This window comes from Musca domestica, unplaced genomic scaffold, assembly GCF_030504385.1.
Source record: "Musca domestica strain aabys unplaced genomic scaffold, Musca_domestica.polishedcontigs.V.1.1 32, whole genome shotgun sequence".
Classification (NCBI taxonomy): Eukaryota; Metazoa; Arthropoda; class Insecta; order Diptera; family Muscidae; genus Musca; species Musca domestica.
Genome location: NW_026712311.1, coordinates 7340066 through 7361928, shown reverse-complemented (window position 1 = coordinate 7361928; position 21863 = coordinate 7340066). Strand labels below are relative to the sequence as shown.

Below are 21863 nucleotides of genomic sequence, written 5' to 3'. Positions count from 1 at the left end.
TTTATCACTACTCTGCTTCAGAGCTTCAAGAATGTTAAAATGTATACCATGACTACCGATTTATCCCTAATGATATCGAAAAAAATTGCAAAACTAGTAGATTCTTGCAGGTTCTGAAATAGAGCACACATTTCTATTCCAAGCTTCTCAAACCCCATTCGAGTGGTTGAATTGTACGTATATACATTTATTTCAGTATGACTCACTTTATATGATCCTAAATTTTTAACAGAACACGCCAATTTGATATTGCGTCCAGCAGGTACGGTTACATTTTCAATGTATTCAGTAAATTCGGGTTCTTCTGTAATGGCTGTGGGAAGAAAGGGTAATAAGGAGAAAAAGTGAGGAAAACATTAATAATAAATCGAAAAAAACTAATTGCGAAAAATACATAAATAAGAAAATAAAAAAAATAAATTAAAAGGTTAAATTTTATCTGAAAATTGAAATTTGTTTTCTTTCCTTAAAATCATTACAAAAACATTCTTTCCGCTGAAGAAGTCATTGGAAAGTCTTCTCTCCAAGAAGACTTACAAAACACCCCCACTTCTTAAAAGATCTTAAAATGGACTTTCCTTAATAGAAGACTATCAAGCGGACATATGTATAAAGAAGACCTTCGAGGCCACTTCTCTCTTTGGACAACCTTCGAGAGGTCCTATAAAAGGTTTTTAAGATACTTCAGTACATGAAAAACCTCCAAAAATCTCCTTCTTCTTACAGACGACTGTAAAAAAATCTTATATTTATAGAAGTTCTTCATAAGTTTTCTGCCTTTAGAAGGCTTTGAACAGACTTTCTCACTATAGGATTTTCGAGAAATTCTCTGTCTAAAGACCTTCTTCTTTCAAGAGAAAATTTTTCAAAATAATTTTTCTATATAGGATCTTCTAGAGGTTTTCCTTGCATAGAAGATCTTATAGAGGTCATGTTTTTATAGAAGACTTTCGAGAGATATTTTTTCTATCTATAGACGTCTTCTTTCTTTAGTAGGCTTACAAAAGGTTTTTTTTTTCATAAAAGTCCTTCTATGGGTCTTCTTTCTACTGAAGGCCTTGAATAAGACTTTGATGAGGTCTTCTCGATTTCAAGAGGTCTTCTTCCTAAAGGAGACCTTCTAGAGCTCTTCTTACTATAGAAAACTTTCCAGATGTCTTCTTCCTATAGAAAACCTTCCAGAGGTATTCTTTCCATAGAAGAACTTCGAACTTCTATAGAATACCTTTAAGAGTTCTTCCTTCTATTATAGATCTTCTAGATGTATTTTTCCTACAGAAACCCTTGCAGAGGTCTCTTTAGAAGATCTTTTAGAGGTCTTCTTTGTACAGAATGCCTTCTGAAGGTATTCTTTCTATGAAAGACATTCTAGAGGTCTTCTTTTTATAGAAGACCTTCTAGAGAACTTCTTCGAAAAAGATGACCTGTTAGAGGTATTCTTCATACAGAAGACCTTTTACAGGTCTTAATTCTATAGAAGACCTTTTAGAGGTATTTTTCTTATCGAAAACCTGCTAGAGGTCTTTTTTCGGAAGAAGTCCTTCTAAAGGTCTCTTTTCGGTAGAAGTTCTTTAAGAAACCTTTTATCAATAGAAGAGCTTTTAGAGGACTTCTAGAGGTCCTTTTTATTGAAAACTTTCTTTCTCTGGTATAGACCCTCTAGAGACATTCTTTCTATAAAACATATTCTTAAACATAATATTTTTTTCTGTAATGTTCAAAATAAGACTTTCAAGATTCTTTCTGTCTATTAAGGTTGTCAAAGAGGTAATCCTACTGTAGGACAACTTCGAGGGATATTTCGTCTATGGAAGACCTTCGACTATTGAAAACCACATAGATCTCTTAGAAGCCTTCTGTCTATCAATGTTTTGAGAGGTGGTCCGTGTATTGAAAACCTCTTAGAAGAAGACCTTGAAAACGTCTTCTTTTCATAGAATTGTTTTGAAAAGTCGTCTGTCTTTGCAAGACTTCTGGAAATTGCTTCTCTGAATGGTAGACTTTTAAAAAACCATTTTGCTACAAGAGACCTTTAAAAAGTCTTCTCCCCAGCGAAGGTTGGGTAGACAGGGAAACCAAGGGGTCCATAGGGTTCTATAGGCCTTCTAAAGATATTTTGTTGTCTCTTAGAGAAAAACTCTCGAAGAGTCTTCTTTCTAACGAATGACTGAAGAAGGCTTAATCCTGAAGATCTGAAGATCTTCAAGAATGCTCTCGTTCTTTGAAAGGTATTTTCTTTATAGAAAAACTGCAAAGGTAAAGTTCCTCTCTGCAGAAGACCTGCGACAGGTGTTTTCTTCATAAAGAATGATCTTCTATCCCTAAAAGGCTTTTGGAATGACTTGTATCTGAAACAGATATTCAAAAGTAGTTTTGTCCACAGAAGATATGAAAGGCCTTTGAAGGTTCTTCTTTAACGTTTCTCTCTTTGAAAAACTTTCCAGTTCTTCTCTGTTTTTAAGGCTTTGGAAGGGCCTCTTCTCTGTAGAATAATATTGAATGTTCAGTACGCCTTAAAGGACCTTCCACAAGTCTTTTGTCTATAGTTTTGTCATAAAATACCTTTAGATGGGTTTCTCCATATAAAAGACCTGTCTTCCCTTCATAGATATCCTTTGAAGGGACTTTGAAAGGTGCTTTCTTTATAGAAGATTTTATATGGTCTATTTTCCAAAGAAAACCTTTAAAAGACATATAGCCTTTTGGGAGGCTTTCTGGCGACAGAATGAGTCTAAAGGTCTTGTGTTTACAAAATGATTTAAAGTAAATACTTCGAAATTTTTTTGTTTAAAAACAGGCCTTAGAGAGTTATTTTGTCGGTTGAAACCTATGTCTCAACAAGACCCTAAAGGGTTTCCATCTATTTTTTTAGAAAGACATTTTCAAGATCTTTCGCCTAAAGAAGACGTTTTAACGTTTTTTTTTTTTATTTTTTTTTTATCAAGGTCTTTTGAAGGAAATCAGTTATGGAAACCCCTTGCCGATCGAGGAGACACCTCAAATTTGTTTTGTAGAGACATTTTTTTTTTAAAGGACATTTTCTCTAGAAGTCTTAAAGAAGTGATTTGCCGATATGGGTATTTTTCTGTCACTTTTTGTATATTTTGTATGGGCAATTACGTGGAAGAAAATATAGAAATGGTTTTGAAATGCAATTCCGTGTACACCCCTGGTTTGAAATTATCACTTTCATTTTAAAGCCAAAAACAATTTCCAAACTTTGCAACTCAAAATATTCCCCATTATTTTGTCACTTTTCCATTGTCTCCATGCCTTTGTTCACCACCGAAATTTAGCCGGAGCTTATTAAATATTAATTATCTTTCCAAAATCTAAAATTAAAATATTTTCCCAAACACAACAACAGCAGCAGCAGCAACAACAACAAAACAATGAATAAACAAATTTATGTGATTATTGGAATGAATTTTGATGATGATCGCATTTTAAAATGGTTTAATTATCTAAATAACATTATAATTTGTCGGGGCTATTATCCCGCCGCTCAAATGGTGATAATGACAACAACAGCAAATTATGGTTAAATAGAGTCATGGCTTTTGTTGTCTTGTGGCCCAGTTGTTGTTTTTGGTGGTGCTGCTACTGCTACTGTTGGTGGTGTTGTTGTTGTTATGGCTGGTGGCAATGTCAGTGGTGGCGTTGGCGTTAGTCACTTTGTTGTGGTTTGTTGGCTTGTGGCCATAAAATAATAGCCGCCTGCTCTCCTGTTGCCACCGACACCGAAGTCAGCCATCAGCACTCATCCATCCCACCTCCCACGCTCGCTCTCATCACGCGCTGTCCATTGCTTATAATAATATATGGCGGTGTAATTAAATTCAATCAAATTTCAATTATTGAACTAATAAATTAACTGGCAATAAACACAAACTGTTTACCACCAGCGCCAACAACAACAACGACGACAAAAGAAGCTACAACAATAACAAGGGCAACCATTCAACTGGCTGCCGTCACAATACGAGAAGCAGAAGAAGAACAATAATAGCAACACTAAAAACAACAATAATACAGTTTTGTACAAAATTAAGCTGCTTGTTACACACATACATACAAATACCGGAGCCTCGTATCCGCATCCGTATCCGTTTCCCGTAACAACACCTTCCTTTCCTCATAAACACACCCCCACACATAGCCACACACACAAACAAAATTCATAAACATATACTTGTGTTTACATGGCAAAACCTAATGATATGTAAACGATGTTGTTAAATGCTTTACACAATTGCCCATGAACAAACACACACACACACCCCCCACCCCCCCACATATGAATAACATTACACACACACTCAATCACCCACACACACATATGCACATTGTATGAATTGTTTGATTTACAAAGTTAATTTGTGGAGTCTGATGAAGAGTGGAGGGAGGAGGAGGAGAGATTTGACTGGTTATGCCTTTTATTGTTGCCCAATGAAATCAATAGAATTAGGGTCCAATAAAGGCAGAAGTGGTGGTGAAGGGAAGGGGGGGGGGGTTGGCAAAAGCACGCTTCCAAGTACTTCATTGAATTTCCAAGAACCGTAAATTACATCAACAAGTCTTCAATTGTAACATGTGTTGAACGGCAAAGATTGAAATTATTTGAAAATATTTTGAAGTTTGTAAACGGTTTGGTTCGAAGAACGGCTAAAGTTTTCGCTAGCTCCAATTTGGTCGAATTTTTGTGCATAGTATTAGATTTGTCCTAAGATCTGGTGCTAAGATTACTTACAATATATTTTTTGTATTATATAAGTGCGGTTGTTAGATTTAGAAGATTTTCCAACAGAATTTTAGTTTTTTTTTTAATTTTTTGGTTCCTCTTCTATTGAGTTTACGATCTCGTCGCTTGGGTAAAAAAAGTTTTTTTTCATAAGAGTTATTCACAAAATAACTACTGGGGAGAATATCCCAGACAAAAAACAAGGCAACTGATGGGGATTGGTGGCTCTTTCCGAAATATAGGTATTCCCTGCCTTGCCCCCTGGTAAACATTACCATCGTTCTCCACTAATAAACAAACGTTGTTGTTTATGAAAAACAACAATAATGGGATTAAGCCTGACCATTGTGCAACAACAAAATAATTTGGCACCCCGAACAAACATGCCAACACTCTTCTTTTTTATTTATTTATTTATTTTTTTTAATTTCTTGGCCAGGTATCAATTTTAATTTTTTTATTTTGTCAAGAATTTACCGACTATATGAATTTTTATAGAATATTTTTACAGAAGAATGGCCAAACGAAGAATTGTTTCAAGGATCTTTTGAAAAAAAATTGTGGTGGAAAACAATTACTTCTAAGACCTTTCGACTCAAAATCGTAGCTTATTTAAGAAAATTGTTTCTAGGAATTCGTGAACAAAATCGGGATCGAGCATTTTTTTGAGGACCTCTTGACCCAAAATAGTGAATTTTCTTGGAAAACTTTATTTTAGGATTTTTTAAAAAAAAACTTTATATTTAATAAAATTGCTCCTACAACCGATTGACACAAAATTGTGGTTTTTCTTAAGAAATTCGGATCTAAGACCTCTTGACATAAAATTTGGAATTTTTGTAAGAAAATTGTTCAAAGAGGCTCCTCATCTTGGCCCATTAACAATTTGTTTCGAGGAACTCAAGAACCAATTCGGGGATTTTTTATGAAAATATTTTCTAAGACCTTTTGGCGCAAAATAATTGATTGTAAAGAAAATTGACGCAAAACTTGATATTTTTAATGACAATTTGACCCACAATCGTGAAAAAAATAAAATAAAAAAAATATTTCTGTGGAAGAGATCATGGAATTTTTGAAGAATGGAATTTTTGAAGAAAAAAATTCGAGATCATGGAATTTTTGAAGAATGGAATTTTTGAAGAGAAAAAATTCTGAATTCTTAGGTACCTCTTGATTCAAAGTCATTGGTGATTTAAAAAAGTTGTTTCCAGGTCCTGTCGACTCAAAGTCGTGGAGTTCTTTAGAAAATGGTTTCTTGATTAAAATCGTGAGTTTTTTTTTTCTTGGGAAACTTAATTCTAGGATCCATAATCGTCCAGTTTTTTAAATGTGGATTTTTCGGAGAATTGTTTCAACGATCTCTTGAACCAAAAGTTGATATTTTTTAAAGAAAATTATTCAAAGGTCCGCTTACCCAAAATGTGTGAAATTTTAAGAAAATGTTTTCTAGGATCCCGTGACCAATTTAGCGGGATATTTAACAAAATCGTTATCAGGAGCTCTAGGACAAAAATCGTGGATTTTTTACGCTAATATTTTTCTAGAACCTTAAGACCGAAATAGGGTTTTTTTTGAAAATTGTATCTTGACCAAAAAAAAATGCCTCTGTGACCACTTCACGCAAAACCGTGGGTTTAAAAAATGTTCGTTGGAAATCTTGACCCGAAATCGTGGAATTTTTAAAGGAAATTAGGGGGCCCTAGTGGCAAAATTATAAATTTTTAGGAGCGTCTTGAACCTAAATCATAGATTTTAGGGGAATATATTTTTAAAATCGTGAATTTTTGAGAAGAATATTTTAAAATTCATAGCCCAAAGTCGTAGGTTCTTTAAAGAAAATTGTTTCTAGGACCTCTTTTTCCAAAACTTAGGATTGTTTTTTTTTTTTTTAATTTTATCTTTGGCCAAAATCGTTATCAGGAGCTCTAGGATAAAATTTTTCTAGAACCTTTAGACCGAAATAATGTTTTTTTTTTTTAGAAAATTGTTTTCCGGACGTCTTGACCCAAAAAAAAGTTGTTTCTGTGACCACTTCACGCAAAACCGTGGGTTTAAAAAATGTTCGTTGGAAATCTTGACCCGAAATCGTGGAATTTTTAAAGACAATTAGGGGGTCCCTAGTGGCAAAATTATAGATTTTTAGGAGCGTCTTGAACCTAAATCATAGATTTTAGGGAAATATATTTTTAAAATCGTGAATTTTTGAGAAGAATATTTTAAAATTCATAGCCCAAAGAAGTAGGTTCTTTAAAGAAAATTGTTTCTAGGACCTCTTTTTTCCAAAACTTAGGATTGTTTTTTTTTTTGTTTTTTTTAATTTTATCTTTGACCATTTTCCCACAATCGCGGATTTTTAGGAGCATCTTAACCCAGTATCCTAGGTTAAAAAAAAATTGTTTCTAGGACCTCTCGACCTAAAGTCTTCTATTTGTAGGAACATAGAGAATAAGACTTCTGGATCCAAAATAGGTGATTTTTTTAGCAAATTGTTTCTACGACAGCTTCACCTAAATAGTGATTTTTTATGAATCTGTATTTCTGGGAGTCTTTTATCCAAAATAGCTGAAATATATGAATACTATGTCTAAAACTTTTTTTCAATCAAAAATTAGTATTGCTGTTTAACGAATATTCGTACAACTTATTTTAAGATCCAAATCATGGAGTTTTTGAATGTAATATTGGGGATTTGTGAAGACAAGGTATTTTTTAAGAAAAAAAAAAAAAAAACATGATTTCAAACCGTTTTTGTTAATGATCAACTGACCTAATATCTTTGATTTTTTAGTGACAAAAATTCATGGTATTTTAATAAAATTAAGGACTTAAGATCAATATTGGGCATTTTAACAATAATATTACAAGTCTTTGCAAACAAATTTTTGAATTTTGAGATTTGTTTTCAAGGACCACCTGACCCAAAATCATCGATTGTAAGGCATATTTTTAGAATTTCCTGTTCGAAGAATCATCGATTTTCAAACGACTTCTTGATAAAAATCATAATCTCCTGAAAAATTATTTAAATGATTTTTTTTCAAACTAAATGTTAATCTACAGCCATTGAGGAACTTTCTGGTCAAAACTCGTGCCTTTATTAAGAATATCAACGGCCTTTTATACTTCCAAAATAATACAAACCCCACTTTTTGAGAGTGTAAAGTTCTAACGATAAGTGGTCGAGGAAACATAACATAGGCTACAACAAAAAAGGGAGATGTTTGATCAAAACCATGCAGACTGGGGAGTATACTCAATTCCAAGGAGTTCTATTACTCACTCCTTTACAAGTTCATCGTCTTCGTTCGTTATGATACTTTTGGTTTTCCGACTTAAAATTCCAAAAATTTTAACATCTGCCACAATTTCAATGTTAAACACAATTATTCATTACATCATATAAAATTCATCCAAGTCCGCTTCCAATAAAAACCTTTTCCCACAAATTTATCTTAAATTGAAAATGAAACAATGATTTATGGTTAACATGGCCTCATAAAACACCCGACAAAAAGAGAGAAAAATATCATAAAGAAATTTATTTGATTTCACTTTAGTCTGGCCAATATTTGTGGTGTGTTCAATTGAATTTCAGGTCAACATAACCTCTTCATTTATCATTGAATGGGTAGGACATGCAATGAATTGGCAAATGGGGTCTCATATATTGTATTTTTTGGATTTTTTTCTCACCAGGCAAGGGGATGTAAGTTATATATTTTTTTGTTTTTGGTTTTATGGCAAACCATGACATATTAACACAAAAACTAAAACCCTATCCGAAAAGAAGAGGAGACACTGTTACTCCAACACAAAGGAAAAAAATTGGTCCTGCTACCTTAACCAAATGTCACTGGGAAATATTTGCCGAAAAAGCCTATCCTTTGACTAGCATTTATGACCAGTTTAATATTCACAGGTTTTTTTTTGGGTTGGAGACCTATGGGGGAATGACATGGGTGGTTAAATGAAATTGTTCTTCTCCGGCCGAGATGGCAATTGTCGGACGTGTTTGGCATAACCAAGTTTTTGGTTATCGCCACGTTACATCTTGGACCAAAAATATTCGGTTTGTAATGCACACTCCGCTAAGCCCACTTTGTGTGGTCGCATGCCTACTTTTAACTGTTCCCATCATCTAAACGTACTCAGACTACTAACATATGTACGAATGTATGTTTGTACGCTATGTGAACATAGAGAGATAGAGCAATGGCTGGCTGGCTGCCTGACTGGCTACATGGCCGAAATGAATGAAATGTTACAACATATGTTTGCCATGGCAAATGAATGTTATGAAACATAAATGTTATGGCTTTTATGCGTTTGTCAGGATTCCGGTTCGTTTTTTTGTTTTTTGAGTCTGGATATGTCTATTACTGTCATCTACCGGACATATGCTACACACATGATATGGAATGCAGACACAAGTTTCGGGGAGTTTCAAAAACGAGGAGGAGGTAAATCGTATTTGAAGGTGCATTTTACATTTATCATGTTCAAATTGGAATAGTAATGCAAGTAGTAGGCCTAGCAAACATTTACAATATTAAAAGTATAAAAAATTTAATTTTCCAAATGTAGACAAAAATATTGAAAGTAAGATTAAAAATAAAAATGAGCTAATTATAAATTTTAGATATGAGTACAGCTTCTCATTATTTTAATATTAATGTCGATTTTAAAATAATCAAATAATAGAACAGTGTTGACTTGTTTGTTCGGGATACCATAGTATTTTGTTGTTGGAAAATGGTCAGGCTTAATCCCTTTATTGTTGTTTTTATAAAAAAAAAAAAAACAATATTTGTTTATTAGTGGAGAACGATGGTAATGTTTACCAGGCGGTAAGGCAGGGAATACCTAGGTTTCGGAAAGAGCCATCAATCCTCATCAGTTCCCTTGTTTTTGTCTGGGATATTCTCCCCAGAAGTTTTTTAAAAATAACTTCTATGACAAAAAAACTTTTTTTTATCTAAGTGACGAGATCGTAAGCTCAATAGAAGAGGAACCAAAGAATTAAATAAAACTAAAATTCTTTTGGGAAAATAGTCAAATAATTTGAAAATTTTCCAGAATTTACTTCTATCTAAAAAATTTTTCGCGATAAAAAATATTATATTTTTTTAAAGCAACGGTTATAGTTGGCTGTTTTTTTTTTTTTTGTTTTTTTTTTTTTTTTTGAAAAAGTCCTAAAAAAAACACAGTTTTGAAATTCTTAAAAGAATCTTTAATAATGTAGGACAATAAACACCTTGATCCTTTTATTTTTTAACACAACTTTAATTACTTCCAAAAATTCAAAAAAACACATTTAATAACCGAAAATTGTAGATCTATTAGCTCTAGAAAAAAAAATAAAAAAATTGACAACAAAATTTCCTTGAAAGCACATCTTGAAAATATGCCTGATAGTAGCGTAGTACTTCACAAAATTCTAAAAAAATCAAAAAAAAAAAAAAAAAAGAACAGTAAGGAAAATTCCAAAGTCGTGCTTGGCCGACAATATGATACCCTACACCAGTCTAGCTCACCTGACATAAAATGTTATATAGGGAATTTATGTGGAGTAGATCATATCACCTATCAACCATAGAGCAGTTATATTTTTTTTCAGAGTCAACTAAAATTATCCATATCCAATTAAGAACCGAATTTCACCAAATTTGACGGAGACATTTTTATCTTTTATACCAAATAACATTGGCATAGAGTGCATGATATCACTTCGAGAAGGATTATATTAAAAAAATATATATCGGAGCCGAGTTCCACCACATGGAAATGTGCGTCCCAAAATTAACACTATTTGGTTCGCCATTATTTGCACAATAGACCTGACATCGGATTAAGGATATATATGGGAGCTGTATCCAAATCTGAGCCGATCTTGATAACATTTGGCAAATGTATATCTGAGATATCAGGTAATAAATATCATTGTTGTGGATAAATATCCAAATCGGAAGAAACATATGTATATGGGAGCTATAACTATAACTAAACCGATTTTCACCAAATTTGATGTACTTGTTTCTAGACCGAATTTGGTCGGATGTGCTAAAATGAAGGCCATTCAAACTGATATTGGTCATTTGGGGCACAATTAATCCGAAATCTGTTGAGGATATGCAGGCTGAGATGGAAAATTGATGGAAAGCTGTAACCAACTTCAGACACCTGTTAAAATTATTCCAGTGAAAGCTTATTATATTGTTTATAAACGTACAAAAGCATTTTGGTTACAATTTTCCAGAAAAAAAGTTATTCGTGATGGAATTAAAGCGTTATAGTGTGCTACTTCGTTCAGGCTGAACGAAAGCATAACAAGTGGAGAAAGATGTAAATGTTTATAAGTGCGGTTGTAACAGCCGATGGACGCTCTTCGCTCGTATTAATCGACCGTGGCATAAGAATAAATACCATATCTTACCTCGAAAATATCGTGGAGGGTGTATTAAAGCCTTGGGCACGCCAACATTTTGGCCGGAGACCAACATTCCAACAATACTCAGCACGATCGAACTCAGTACGCGCCACCCAAGATGGCACAGTACTCAAATACGCACAATGGCCACCAAAATCTCCGGATTTTTGAAAGCAATGTTGGCACTAAAAAATACCAAAGTATCGATTACCTCAAGTAAACGCTACGCCGGTCCAAAATACCGCAGAGCAACATTCGGGCAGCGTGTGACGGTTTTATTGGCCGTTAAAAGGCCATAATTCATGCCAAAGTTGACCAATTCGAACAAATCTAAACTTATTCTAAAATTTGATGCTAATTCCGACATATTTTGCTTTCATTCAATAAAATTTAAAAAAACGTAAAAATTATGGCATTTTTTTATCTGTATAGCCCTGTTGATTTTCGAAAAAAGGTTTAAAAAAATCAAAATTGTGTTTTTTGGCCTTTTGGAAGAAAATAAAAAAAAATAATACTGCTCCTCTGTTGACAGGGAGAAACATTTTTTCAAAAAATCCAATTTTTTTATATAATAAAAAAATAAGTCCTTGAGGTTTTTCTTAGTTCAAAATGGTAGAATTTTTGTAGTCCTTAAAAATAGTGTCACTTTTCACCGATTGCGGCTCTGATGGTGTTTGCCAACACTTATTGAAAATCGATAACTCTAGGTCCTGATGAAAATTTTTTAAATTCATTATTTTTGCTTTGTTGGTCTGTGAAAAAATTTCTTTAACAAACTTCAAGATTTAAGATTGCGGTTCAGTAGTTTTTTAAAGAAATCATGAAATGAGCGAAATTCTCCAATCCTACCTTCAGTCCATCCGCCTGTCTGTCTAGCGCGCAGTGCGTACGATAAGTCTGCAAGTATGAGACCTTCATACTTAGATCGAGGTCGGATATCGGCAATATTGGCCATTAATTTATTGCTCTTAAATTATTTTTTGACATTTTACTTTTCCCTTAGTCACAACTCTCACCATTCCCAGTCCCTATTGATTTTCGAGAATCAAAATTAAATTTTTAATTTAATTTCCCAACAAATCATGAAAATGATTTAATTGCAATCCATGCTACCAAAATTTTCACACATTCGCATTTGACATGTGCCCCGAAGAATCACTTTTTCATCAAAGGTTTAATTTTAATAGTCAATTATGAAAATTACAATAAATCTCAAATGTTATTAATAATTATTTTGTTAAATTCTATCTCTTTATTAGAAAAAGTGAATACATTTGCCTTTTATTAGATTTTTGTTGAGTTCACATTGAATTTTCATGGCATACGTTATCAATAATGTATGGCTGTGTGTTTGCATCTACAATTGAATATTCTGTGTGGATGTCTTTGTTGGTGACTATGTGTGTGTGTGGAATAATTTCTCAGATGAAAATGAAATTTTGACTAGAAATGCAATACATGTGCCATTAGGCATACATGGGAATTTTATGGAGTTTATATGTGTGTGTGTATGTTTGCATCTCTGACGAAATATGGCAATTAAACATTGTCGTCCAATGCACAAAGCTAGCCAATAATCGCTTTTAATACACTGTACGATATGTCAATGGAAATTCTGCTAACTAATGTGATTTTCTTACGTATAAAGTTAAGTCTTAATTTCGAACATTTTCTCCATTCCTTCTCGACTAATTCAATTTTCTTTGTATGCCACAAATGCTCTGTCGTTTTATTTCACAATTTGCCCTTTGCAATATTTTCAATTCTATTCAATTGAATAATAACAATATTATTAGTAAAACTGTTCTATTCTCTCTGTATGTTTCTCTCTCTCGCTCTCTGTATGTCCTTTGAGCCACATAAGCTAATTAAAAATGCATTTTAAATGAATTTCATAACAAACTTTTCACAAACTGCATTAAATCGGTAATGCCTTCGAGTGTTCGAATGATACAGCATCAGCTTGCGTAACGCCCATCTCCTCTCCTATCACCACTGGTAGCTTAAGTGATGTCATTCATTGAATGGCAACAACAAGGAAGCCGAGATTTTCGGTTGTCATCACCAAAGCCTTGTAAGCGCTTTGTCTACTGCATCATTATCTTCTTGTGATGTGATACAAGACAAGACGAGATAATAGCAATAATAATAATAATGATTTCGTATGCAAATGTTGAGTCATTTGTAGTTGTGTTAGGAGGGGGAGGGACATACAACTACAAATGTCAAACGTTTGATCCTCTTTGTGCTTAATTTATATTTAAGATGCTCTGTGAATGTATAATGCAAGGAGGGGGGGAAGGATATGAAAATTGAAAGTAGTTTCTATGAAGGAGTAGTGTATAAATATCAAAAAATAGAAATTAGGTGGGTCTAATTCGAACCAGAAAATTCTTACGGATTCTTAATTAGCGATCTCAAGAAATGGGTTATGCCAGCTTTAATATTGAACCAGAATTCAAAGCTGGAAATACTTAAATGTATATGCCAGCGGAAAAAATGAGAGATAGGAAATCCATTATGGGGATTTATCCTTTATTTGAAAAAAAAAAAAAAAATATTAATAATAATAATAATAAATGTGTTAGTAATTGATATTCTCTGGAATTCGTGAACCGACATTTGTTTCCGCAAACTTAGGATGAAAAGTGACTTCAATACCAGGGTTTATATGTATAAACAGTCCTTGTGTGTGTATTGATTCATGAGTTATATCCATATTAATGCATTCATTCATTATTTTGAAACATTTCAGAGAGTGACTAAGATAACCCATGTTCAGGTGAAACAGGTGAAGCTAGAATCTTGAAATTTGGCTTGTGGGTCAATGGTGGTGTGTAGGGCTGAGAAAAGACTGGGTTTTTGGAAACTTTAACTATAAGTGTACTAAAAGTGCAAAAAGGTACTAAAAATTTAAACTATTATTTTGGGTCAAGAGATAGGCAAACAATTTGGAATGAGAGTCGCCGAAGGTATAGGATAGATATACCAAAGGTTTTTTTGGAAATTCCAACTATAAATGTACCAAAGGTACTAAAAAGTACTACATTTGGCACCATTATGGTATTATGTAAACGGATTGAGTTGAAATCTGGAAATTTTTGTTAAAAGAATTAAGTTTGGAAAGCAGGGTCGATATAAGGAGATGATTTTGGAAATGTATACTAAGTATAAAAACTGTACTAAATGGTACCAAAACTAGGAAATGCTACTAAATAAAATACAAATTTCCTAAAGGACGAATAGTTGAATAAACGTGGATTTTTAAAGGATTTCTTCAAGCACCAACAGTAAACGCTGATTTTAAAGGATATTTCGAATAAACGTGGATTTTTAAAGGATATTTTGAATAAACGTGGATTTTTAAAGGATATTTCGGATAAATATAGGCTTTAAAAGGATATTTTGAATAAACGTGGATTTTTAAAGGATTTCTTCAAGCACCAACAGTAAACGCTGATTTTAAAGGATATTTCGAATAAACGTGGATTTTTAAAGGATATTTTGAATAAACGTGGATTTTTAAAGGATATTTCGGATAAATATAGGCTTTAAAAGGATATTTTGAATAAACGTGGATTTTTAAAGGATATATCGAGTAAACGTGGATTTTTAAAGGATATTTCGAATAAGCGCGGATTTTTAAAGGATATTTCGAATAAGCGCGGATTTTTAAAGGATATTTCTTCAAGGATCATTAGTCAAATAAACATAGATGTTTAAAGGATGTTTCGAATAAGCGTGGATTTTTAAAGGATATTTCGAATAAGCGTAGAGTTTTAAAGGATATTCGAAGAAGCGTGGAGTTTTAAAGGATATTTCGAATAAGCGTGGAGTTTTAAAGGATATTTCGAATAAGCGTGGAGTTTTAAAGGATATTTCGAAAGAAGCGTGGAGTTTAAAGGATATTTCGAATAAGCGTGGAGTTTTAAAGGATATTTCGAAAGAAGCGTGGAGTTTTAAAGGATATTTCGAATAAGCGTGGAGTTTTAAAGGATATTTCGAAAGAAGCGTGGAGTTTTAAAGGATATTTCGAATAAGCGTGGAGTTTTAAAGGATATTTCGAAAGAAGCGTGGAGTTTTAAAGGATATTTCGAATAAGCGTGGAGTTTTAAAAGGATATTTCGAAAGAAGCGTGGAGTTTTAAAGGATATTTCGAATAAGCGTGAAGTTTTAAAGGATATTTCGAAAGAAGCGTGGAGTTTTAAAGGATATTTCGAATAAGCGTGGAGTTTTAAAGGATATTTTGAAAGAAGCGTGGAGTTTTAAAGGATATTTCGAATAAGCGTGGAGTTTTAAAGGATATTTTTTCAAGGACCAATAGTCGAATAAACGTGAATTTTCAAAGGATATTTCTACAAGGACCAAAAGTCAAAAAATGTGGATTTTTAAAGGATATTTCTTCAAGGACCAAGAGTGAAATAAACCTGAATTTTTAAAGGATATTTCTTCAAATACTAAGAGTGAAATAAACCTGAATTTTTAAAGGATATTTCTTCAAGGACCAAAAGTCATATAAACGTGGATTTTAAAGGATTTTTTCAAGGACTAAGAGTCAAATAAACGCAGATTTTTAAAGAATATTTCTTCAAGGATCAATAGTCAAGTAAACGTGGATTTTTAAAGAATATTTCTTCAAGGATCAATAGTCAAGTAAACGTGGATTTTTAAAGAATATTTCTTCAAGGATCAATAGTCAAATAAACAAGGATTTTTAAAGGATATTTCTTCATGAATTAACAGTCGAATAAAGGTGGATTTTTAAGGAAATTTCTTCAAGGACTATTAGTCGAACAAACTTGGATTTTTAGAGGATAGTTCTTCAAGGATCAATAGTCGAGTAAACGCGGATTTTTAAAAGGATAGTCAATGATAAATATTCAATTAAACGTGAATTTTTAAAGGATATTCCCTCAAGGACCAAGAGTCAATTAAACGTGAATTTTTTAAGGATATTCCCTCAAGGACCAAGAGTCAAATAAACCTGGCTTTTTGAAGGATATTTCTTCAAGGGCCTTCATTCGAATAACGTGGATTTTGAAACGATAATTCTTCAAGGATCAAGAGTCAAATAAACCTGAATTTTTCATGGATATTTCTGCATAGACCAATAGTAGAATATATATTTTTAAAGGATACTTCTTCAAGGACCAATAGTAAGATTTTAAGGGATATTTTCTGAAGGATCAATAGTCGAATAAACGTGGATTTGTATAGGATATTTCTTCAAAGACCAACAGTCGAATATACGTTGATTTAAAGGGCATTGCTTCAATAGTCAAATAAACGGCCTAATAAAATTAGACTTTAAAGGATATTTCTTCAAGGACCAATAGTTGAAATAACATGAATTTAAAGAATATGATTTCAAGGACCAATAGTCAAATAAAAGTGGACTTTTAAAGGATATTTATTCAAGCACCAACAATCGAATAACCATGGATTTTTAAAGGAAATTTCTTTAAGAATCAACAGCCGAAATAACTTGGATTTTTAAAGGATATTTCGTCAAGGACATATAGTCAAATAAACGTGGGTTTCTAAAGAGAATTTCTTCAAGGACTAAGGGTCAAATAAATGTGGATTTTTAAGGGATATTCTTTCAAGAACCAACAGTCGAATAAATCTGGATTTTTAAAGGACATCAAGAGTCAAATACAGGATTTTAAAGGATATATCTTCAAGGGCCACCAACCGAATAAACATGGATATTTAAATTATATTTTTTCAAGGACCATTAGTAAACAAAACGTGGATGTTTAAAGGATATATCTTCAAAGACCAAGAGACAAATAAACCTTGCGGTAAGGATAGTTTTTTCAAGGACCAATAATCAAAAAAGTGGAATTTTAAAGGTTATTCCTTCAAGGACCAGTGGCCAAAAAAGTGGACTTTTAAAGAGAATTTCTTCAAAGAACAACATAGACAACATAGATTTTTTTAAGGATGTTTCTTCCAGGACTTATAGCCGAATAAATGGGGATTTTTAAAAGATATTTCTACAAGGATCAACAGTCAAATAAACTTGAAATTTTAAAGGATATTTCTTCAAGAATAACGATTCCAATAAATACCACATAGTAATTTACTTCCATTACATGTGTTATACGGCCGAAGAAGCCAAATTAAAGTCAATCGACCAATATAGGTTCACGTTTCGGTGCAGCCTTTATATTAATTTGATCCCTTATTTAAGTTCTTGCTAGGGGTTTGATAACATTTTCAATTGCTTTGGTGTTTTTTCTGACATGAGAACTCTTTACACAATATATTGTTAATAAAATAATATTAATCAATAACAATATATTACATACTTTATGAACATTGACTCCTGCCAAATAATTCGTAATATTTTCGTTCCTTTTTTCTGTAAATTCCAATTTTGCGTGCCACAATAAATCACGATTTATTAAAATCCCCCAAAAATTCGCCAAATATATTTATATATATGTTCAGCTCTTTAAGATTTATACCCATGAACACAGAATATTTCTCATAACCATAAATTCGGCATACAGAGTGCTGCCTTTGAAATGCAAGCTATCTGCATCACCAGGGACAACAACAAGAAGAAGCAAAAAAAAGTACAAACACCATTGAGTGCGACAGTATCACATTCGCATACAAGTGTCACATTTATGCACATTAATGTGCAAAAAATTGTTTTAAAATTATAAAACAACAAAAAAAAAAAAAAAACGAGTTACCACTTTTGGAATTCGTTTATCAACTCCAGTTGCTGTTGCACTCTTTTTTTCGACAGAAACATATGCTTATTTTCTCTTTTCAGAGGAATAGCAACAAAAAGTGAGCGAGTCTCCCAAAAATAAACATATTGTAACAGTGAATAATTGACCAAACAAGCGACCGACGAACCAACAATCCACATTTGCCACACATCACGGAGAATTTACAACATCTGTTGATAGTTTTTTCCGGGTCTCTATCTCGTCCACTTTTTTTGTCGAGATATTCACTAACCTCAACGTTCCGTTACCATGCCACACCACATGGTGGCCAATATCATAAGCAGTAGTATCATTGTCATCAGTGGGAACACAAAAACCATGCGACCACCCTGAAATGTTGGTGTGCCCAAACAAACAAAGAAAAAAAAACACCTCCATAAAGGACCAATATAATAACAATTTGCGGGACAGTATTAACAACTGAACTCCAGTGAACTGTTGGATAGAAAAACAAAGACAAATTTACTGTGGAGACAGAGCGAAACATTCTCAGGTTATAAATATAAAATATATGAATTTCTCTTCTATACAGAAAATAAGGCCTTGGAGGCGTCTTCTGTACAGAATAAGAGAAGAGCTTTCTAGTCCGTACAGAAGAGAAGGCCTCTCGGGGCCTTCTATTCCGCAAACAAACGTGGATTTTTATAGGATATTTCTTCAAAGACTAATAGTCAAATAAACGTGGATTTTTAAAGGATATTTCTTCAAGGACTAATAGTCAAATAAACGTGGATTTTTTAAAGGATATTTCTTCAATGAACAACAGTCAAATTAACGTGGATTTTTAAAGGATATTTCTTCAATGAACAACAGTCAAATTAACGTGGATTTTTAAAGGATATTTCTTCAAGGACTAATAGTCAAAAAAACGTGGATTTTTAAAGGATATTTCTTCAATGAACAACAGTCAAATTAACGTGGATTTTTAAAGGATATTTCTTCAAGGACTAATAGTCAAAAAAACGTGGATTTTTTAAAGGATATTTCTTCAATGAACAACAGTCAAATTAACGTGGATTTTAAAGGATATTTCTTCAAGGACTAATAGTCAAAAAAACGTGGATTTTTAAAGGATATTTCTTCAAGGACTAATAGTCAAATAAACGTGGATTTTCAAAGGATATTTCTTCAATGAACAACAGTCAAATTAACGTGGATTTTTAAAGGATATTTCGTCAAGGACTAATAGTCAAATAAACGTGGATTTTTAAAGGATATTTCTGCAATGACCAAGAGTCAAATGAACGTGCATTTTAAAGGATATTACTTCAAGGACCTATAGTCAAATGAACGTGCATTTTAAAGGATATTACTTCAAGGACCTATAGTCAAATAAACGTAGATTTTTAAAGGCTATTTCTTCAAAAACCAACCAAACCAAATACGTGGATTTCTAAAGGACATTTCTTCAAGGACCAATAGTCAAATAAACGGCCGAATAAAATTAGATGTTAAAGGATATTTTTTCAAGGATCAATAGTCAATAAACGTGGTTTTTAAGGATGTTTCTTCAAGGACCAATGGTCGAAAAAACGTGGGTTTTGAACGGATATTTCTTCAAGGACCAATGGTCGAATATACGTAGAATTTTAAGAATATATCTTTAAGGACCAACCATTGACAAAACTTGAAATTGAAGAGAAGGTCTCTCGGGGCCTTCTTTTCCGTATAGAAGAGAAGGCCTCTCCGGGCCTTCAATTCCGCATAGAAGAGAAGGTTTTTGGGGCCTTCTATTCCGCATAGAAGAGAAGGCCTCTCGCGGCCTTCTATTCCGTATAGAAGAGAAGGCCTCTCGCGGCCTTCTATTCCGTATAGAAGAGAAGGCCTCTCGCGGCCTTCTATTCCGTATAGAAGAGAAGGCCTCTCGCGGCCTTCTATTCCGTATAGAAGAGAAGGCCTCTCGGGGCCTTCTATTCCGTATAGGAGAAGAGAAGACCCCTGGAGCCTTCTATTCCGTATAGAAGAAGAGAAGGCCCCTGGAGCCTTCTATTCCGTATAGAAGAAGAGAAGGCCCCTGGAGCCTTCTATTCTTTTCCTTAAAGAAGAGAAGTCCTCTGGAGCCTCCATAGGGCCTCCTTTTTCCCTATGGAAGAGAAGGCCACTGGGGTCATTTCCAAGAGCTCTGGGAAGAGAAGGTTTCTAGGGCCTTATTTTCTTATTTGTAAGGAGGAGATGGCCTCTGGGATCTTATTTTCCGCTCAGGGTCCTTCCATTATTTCTTTCAATAAAATTTACAAAATAACTTCCACACAAGTCCGTTTAGCTGAATATGCTATTTCCGCAACACTTCTAACCCACATCCATCATCAAAATACAATTTTTCAAATATTATTGACAAATTAAATTTTCAACACTTCCACTGTTCGACGGAGAGATTGGTTTGATTGTGGCTAGTAAATGGTTTTATAGAAATTTGCGATTCAGGCTTTTTTGTGGCCATGACGCACACACACATACACATGCTCAGCCAGTGAGTAAACTAAATTTACATAAATGCCACTTTCCGCCACCACCACCAGCGCCATGGCCACAAATGGTGGTCAAAAGAACGGTCCAACAACTGGACACATTTGCTGAGTATCATCTCTCCGGCGTTGGGTATTCGAATAAATATACATATGTTAACATTTATCATATTCCAAACGAAAAATTGAAAACTCTTCATGCCTGACACCATGACGAACACAGACACACACATACTTCGCCCATTCCGAAAAAAATACCGAATATTTTGTGACAACAATTGAACCGAAAAAAAAAAAAAAACACAACTCCATCAAAATATGTGGAGCAAAAGGTAACAAGCGTCAATAATGGCCAGCTTGGTTGCTTTGTGTGATCGGCAATACTTACTGTTAAGCGACGATGATGGGCTAATTGAGCCACCACCGGCTACGATAACCCCATTGCCGCTAAGCACTGTGCCTTTGTTGTTGTTGTTGTTGACCGCATTGGTCGCAATGGAGTTCTTGGGTATGTGGTGATGCATTCCACCGACGCCGTTGGCGGCATTGGTGTGCGACGAGCCAATCTGCTGTGGTATGATCTTGTTGGTGGAGTCCCCCGCTCTTGCTGATAGCAGTAGGAGGGCCCCAATTAGGTACCAGGGGCCCATCAACTCGACACGGTTTGTCGATGCAGATGTTGGTGTCGTTTGTTGCCGCTGCTGCTGCAGCTGCTGTTGTTGTGGGTGTTGTTGTTCCTGCTGCAGCTGTTGTTTCGGGTGTGGATTGAATGGCCTAGTCTCTGGATTTGCTGTGAGTTTTGTTGATATTTCTGTCGCCTCTGCTGCTGTTGTTGTTGTTGCTCTTCTCTTTGTTGTTCGCCACTTGTGTTATAGACAAATCCAAACGAGTCTATGCCAGCATAAATGTTGCAATGCTGCAACAACATTATTTTAGCACATGCAACAAACATGCAACGCTTAGTTATATCGTCTCAGCGGCATTTGAAGTGTATTTTTGTTAGGAGACTTCTTTGTTTGATTTTTATAAAAAATTGATGCCTTCACTGGTGTTCTATTGTTGATAAAGGGACGAGTTTGATTCTTCCTTGTCCATAAGGTTTGAAACCTGGAAAATAAAAAAAAAAATATATATAAATAAATAAGATAAATGAATTGAATTGATTAATAAATAAATAAGATAATTTTGACATTTGCCGGATAATTGTTAAAATAAGACTCGACAACATCACAAGGAAGATTCCTAAAAACCGCCATATTTTGAAGGAAGTCTTTGACTACATATTTTTAATAAAACCAATAAAGAAAGAAAGTCGGCCCCGCCCGACTTTATGATACCCTACACCACCTTGCTAATTTAGTAGAGCTCCACATAAAAATTAAAAGTTTTTATGGGAGAATTCAATCATATATGCTATGATTAAAATTGTAATTTGAAGTTCGAAAGACAAAATATGCCGAAGCATTTGTATCTTTTAA

The 21863-nt window shown here is 33.8% G+C and overlaps 1 protein-coding gene across 1 annotated transcript in view; it reads right to left on the bottom strand.

Moving 5' to 3' along the window:
* LOC109612860 (protein CEPU-1-like) overlaps positions 1–21364 on the bottom strand; it is a 91572-nt gene extending 70208 nt beyond the window's left edge. The window contains exons 1-2 of the mRNA XM_059125110.1: positions 20774–21364; positions 207–313 (exon numbers count right to left, since the gene is read on the bottom strand). Of these exons, the coding sequence (XP_058981093.1) occupies positions 207–313; positions 20774–21035 (369 nt within the window). The 5' untranslated portion in view covers positions 21036–21364. The remainder of the gene's footprint in view (positions 1–206; positions 314–20773) is intronic.
* Between the last annotated feature and the right edge of the window lie 499 nt (positions 21365–21863).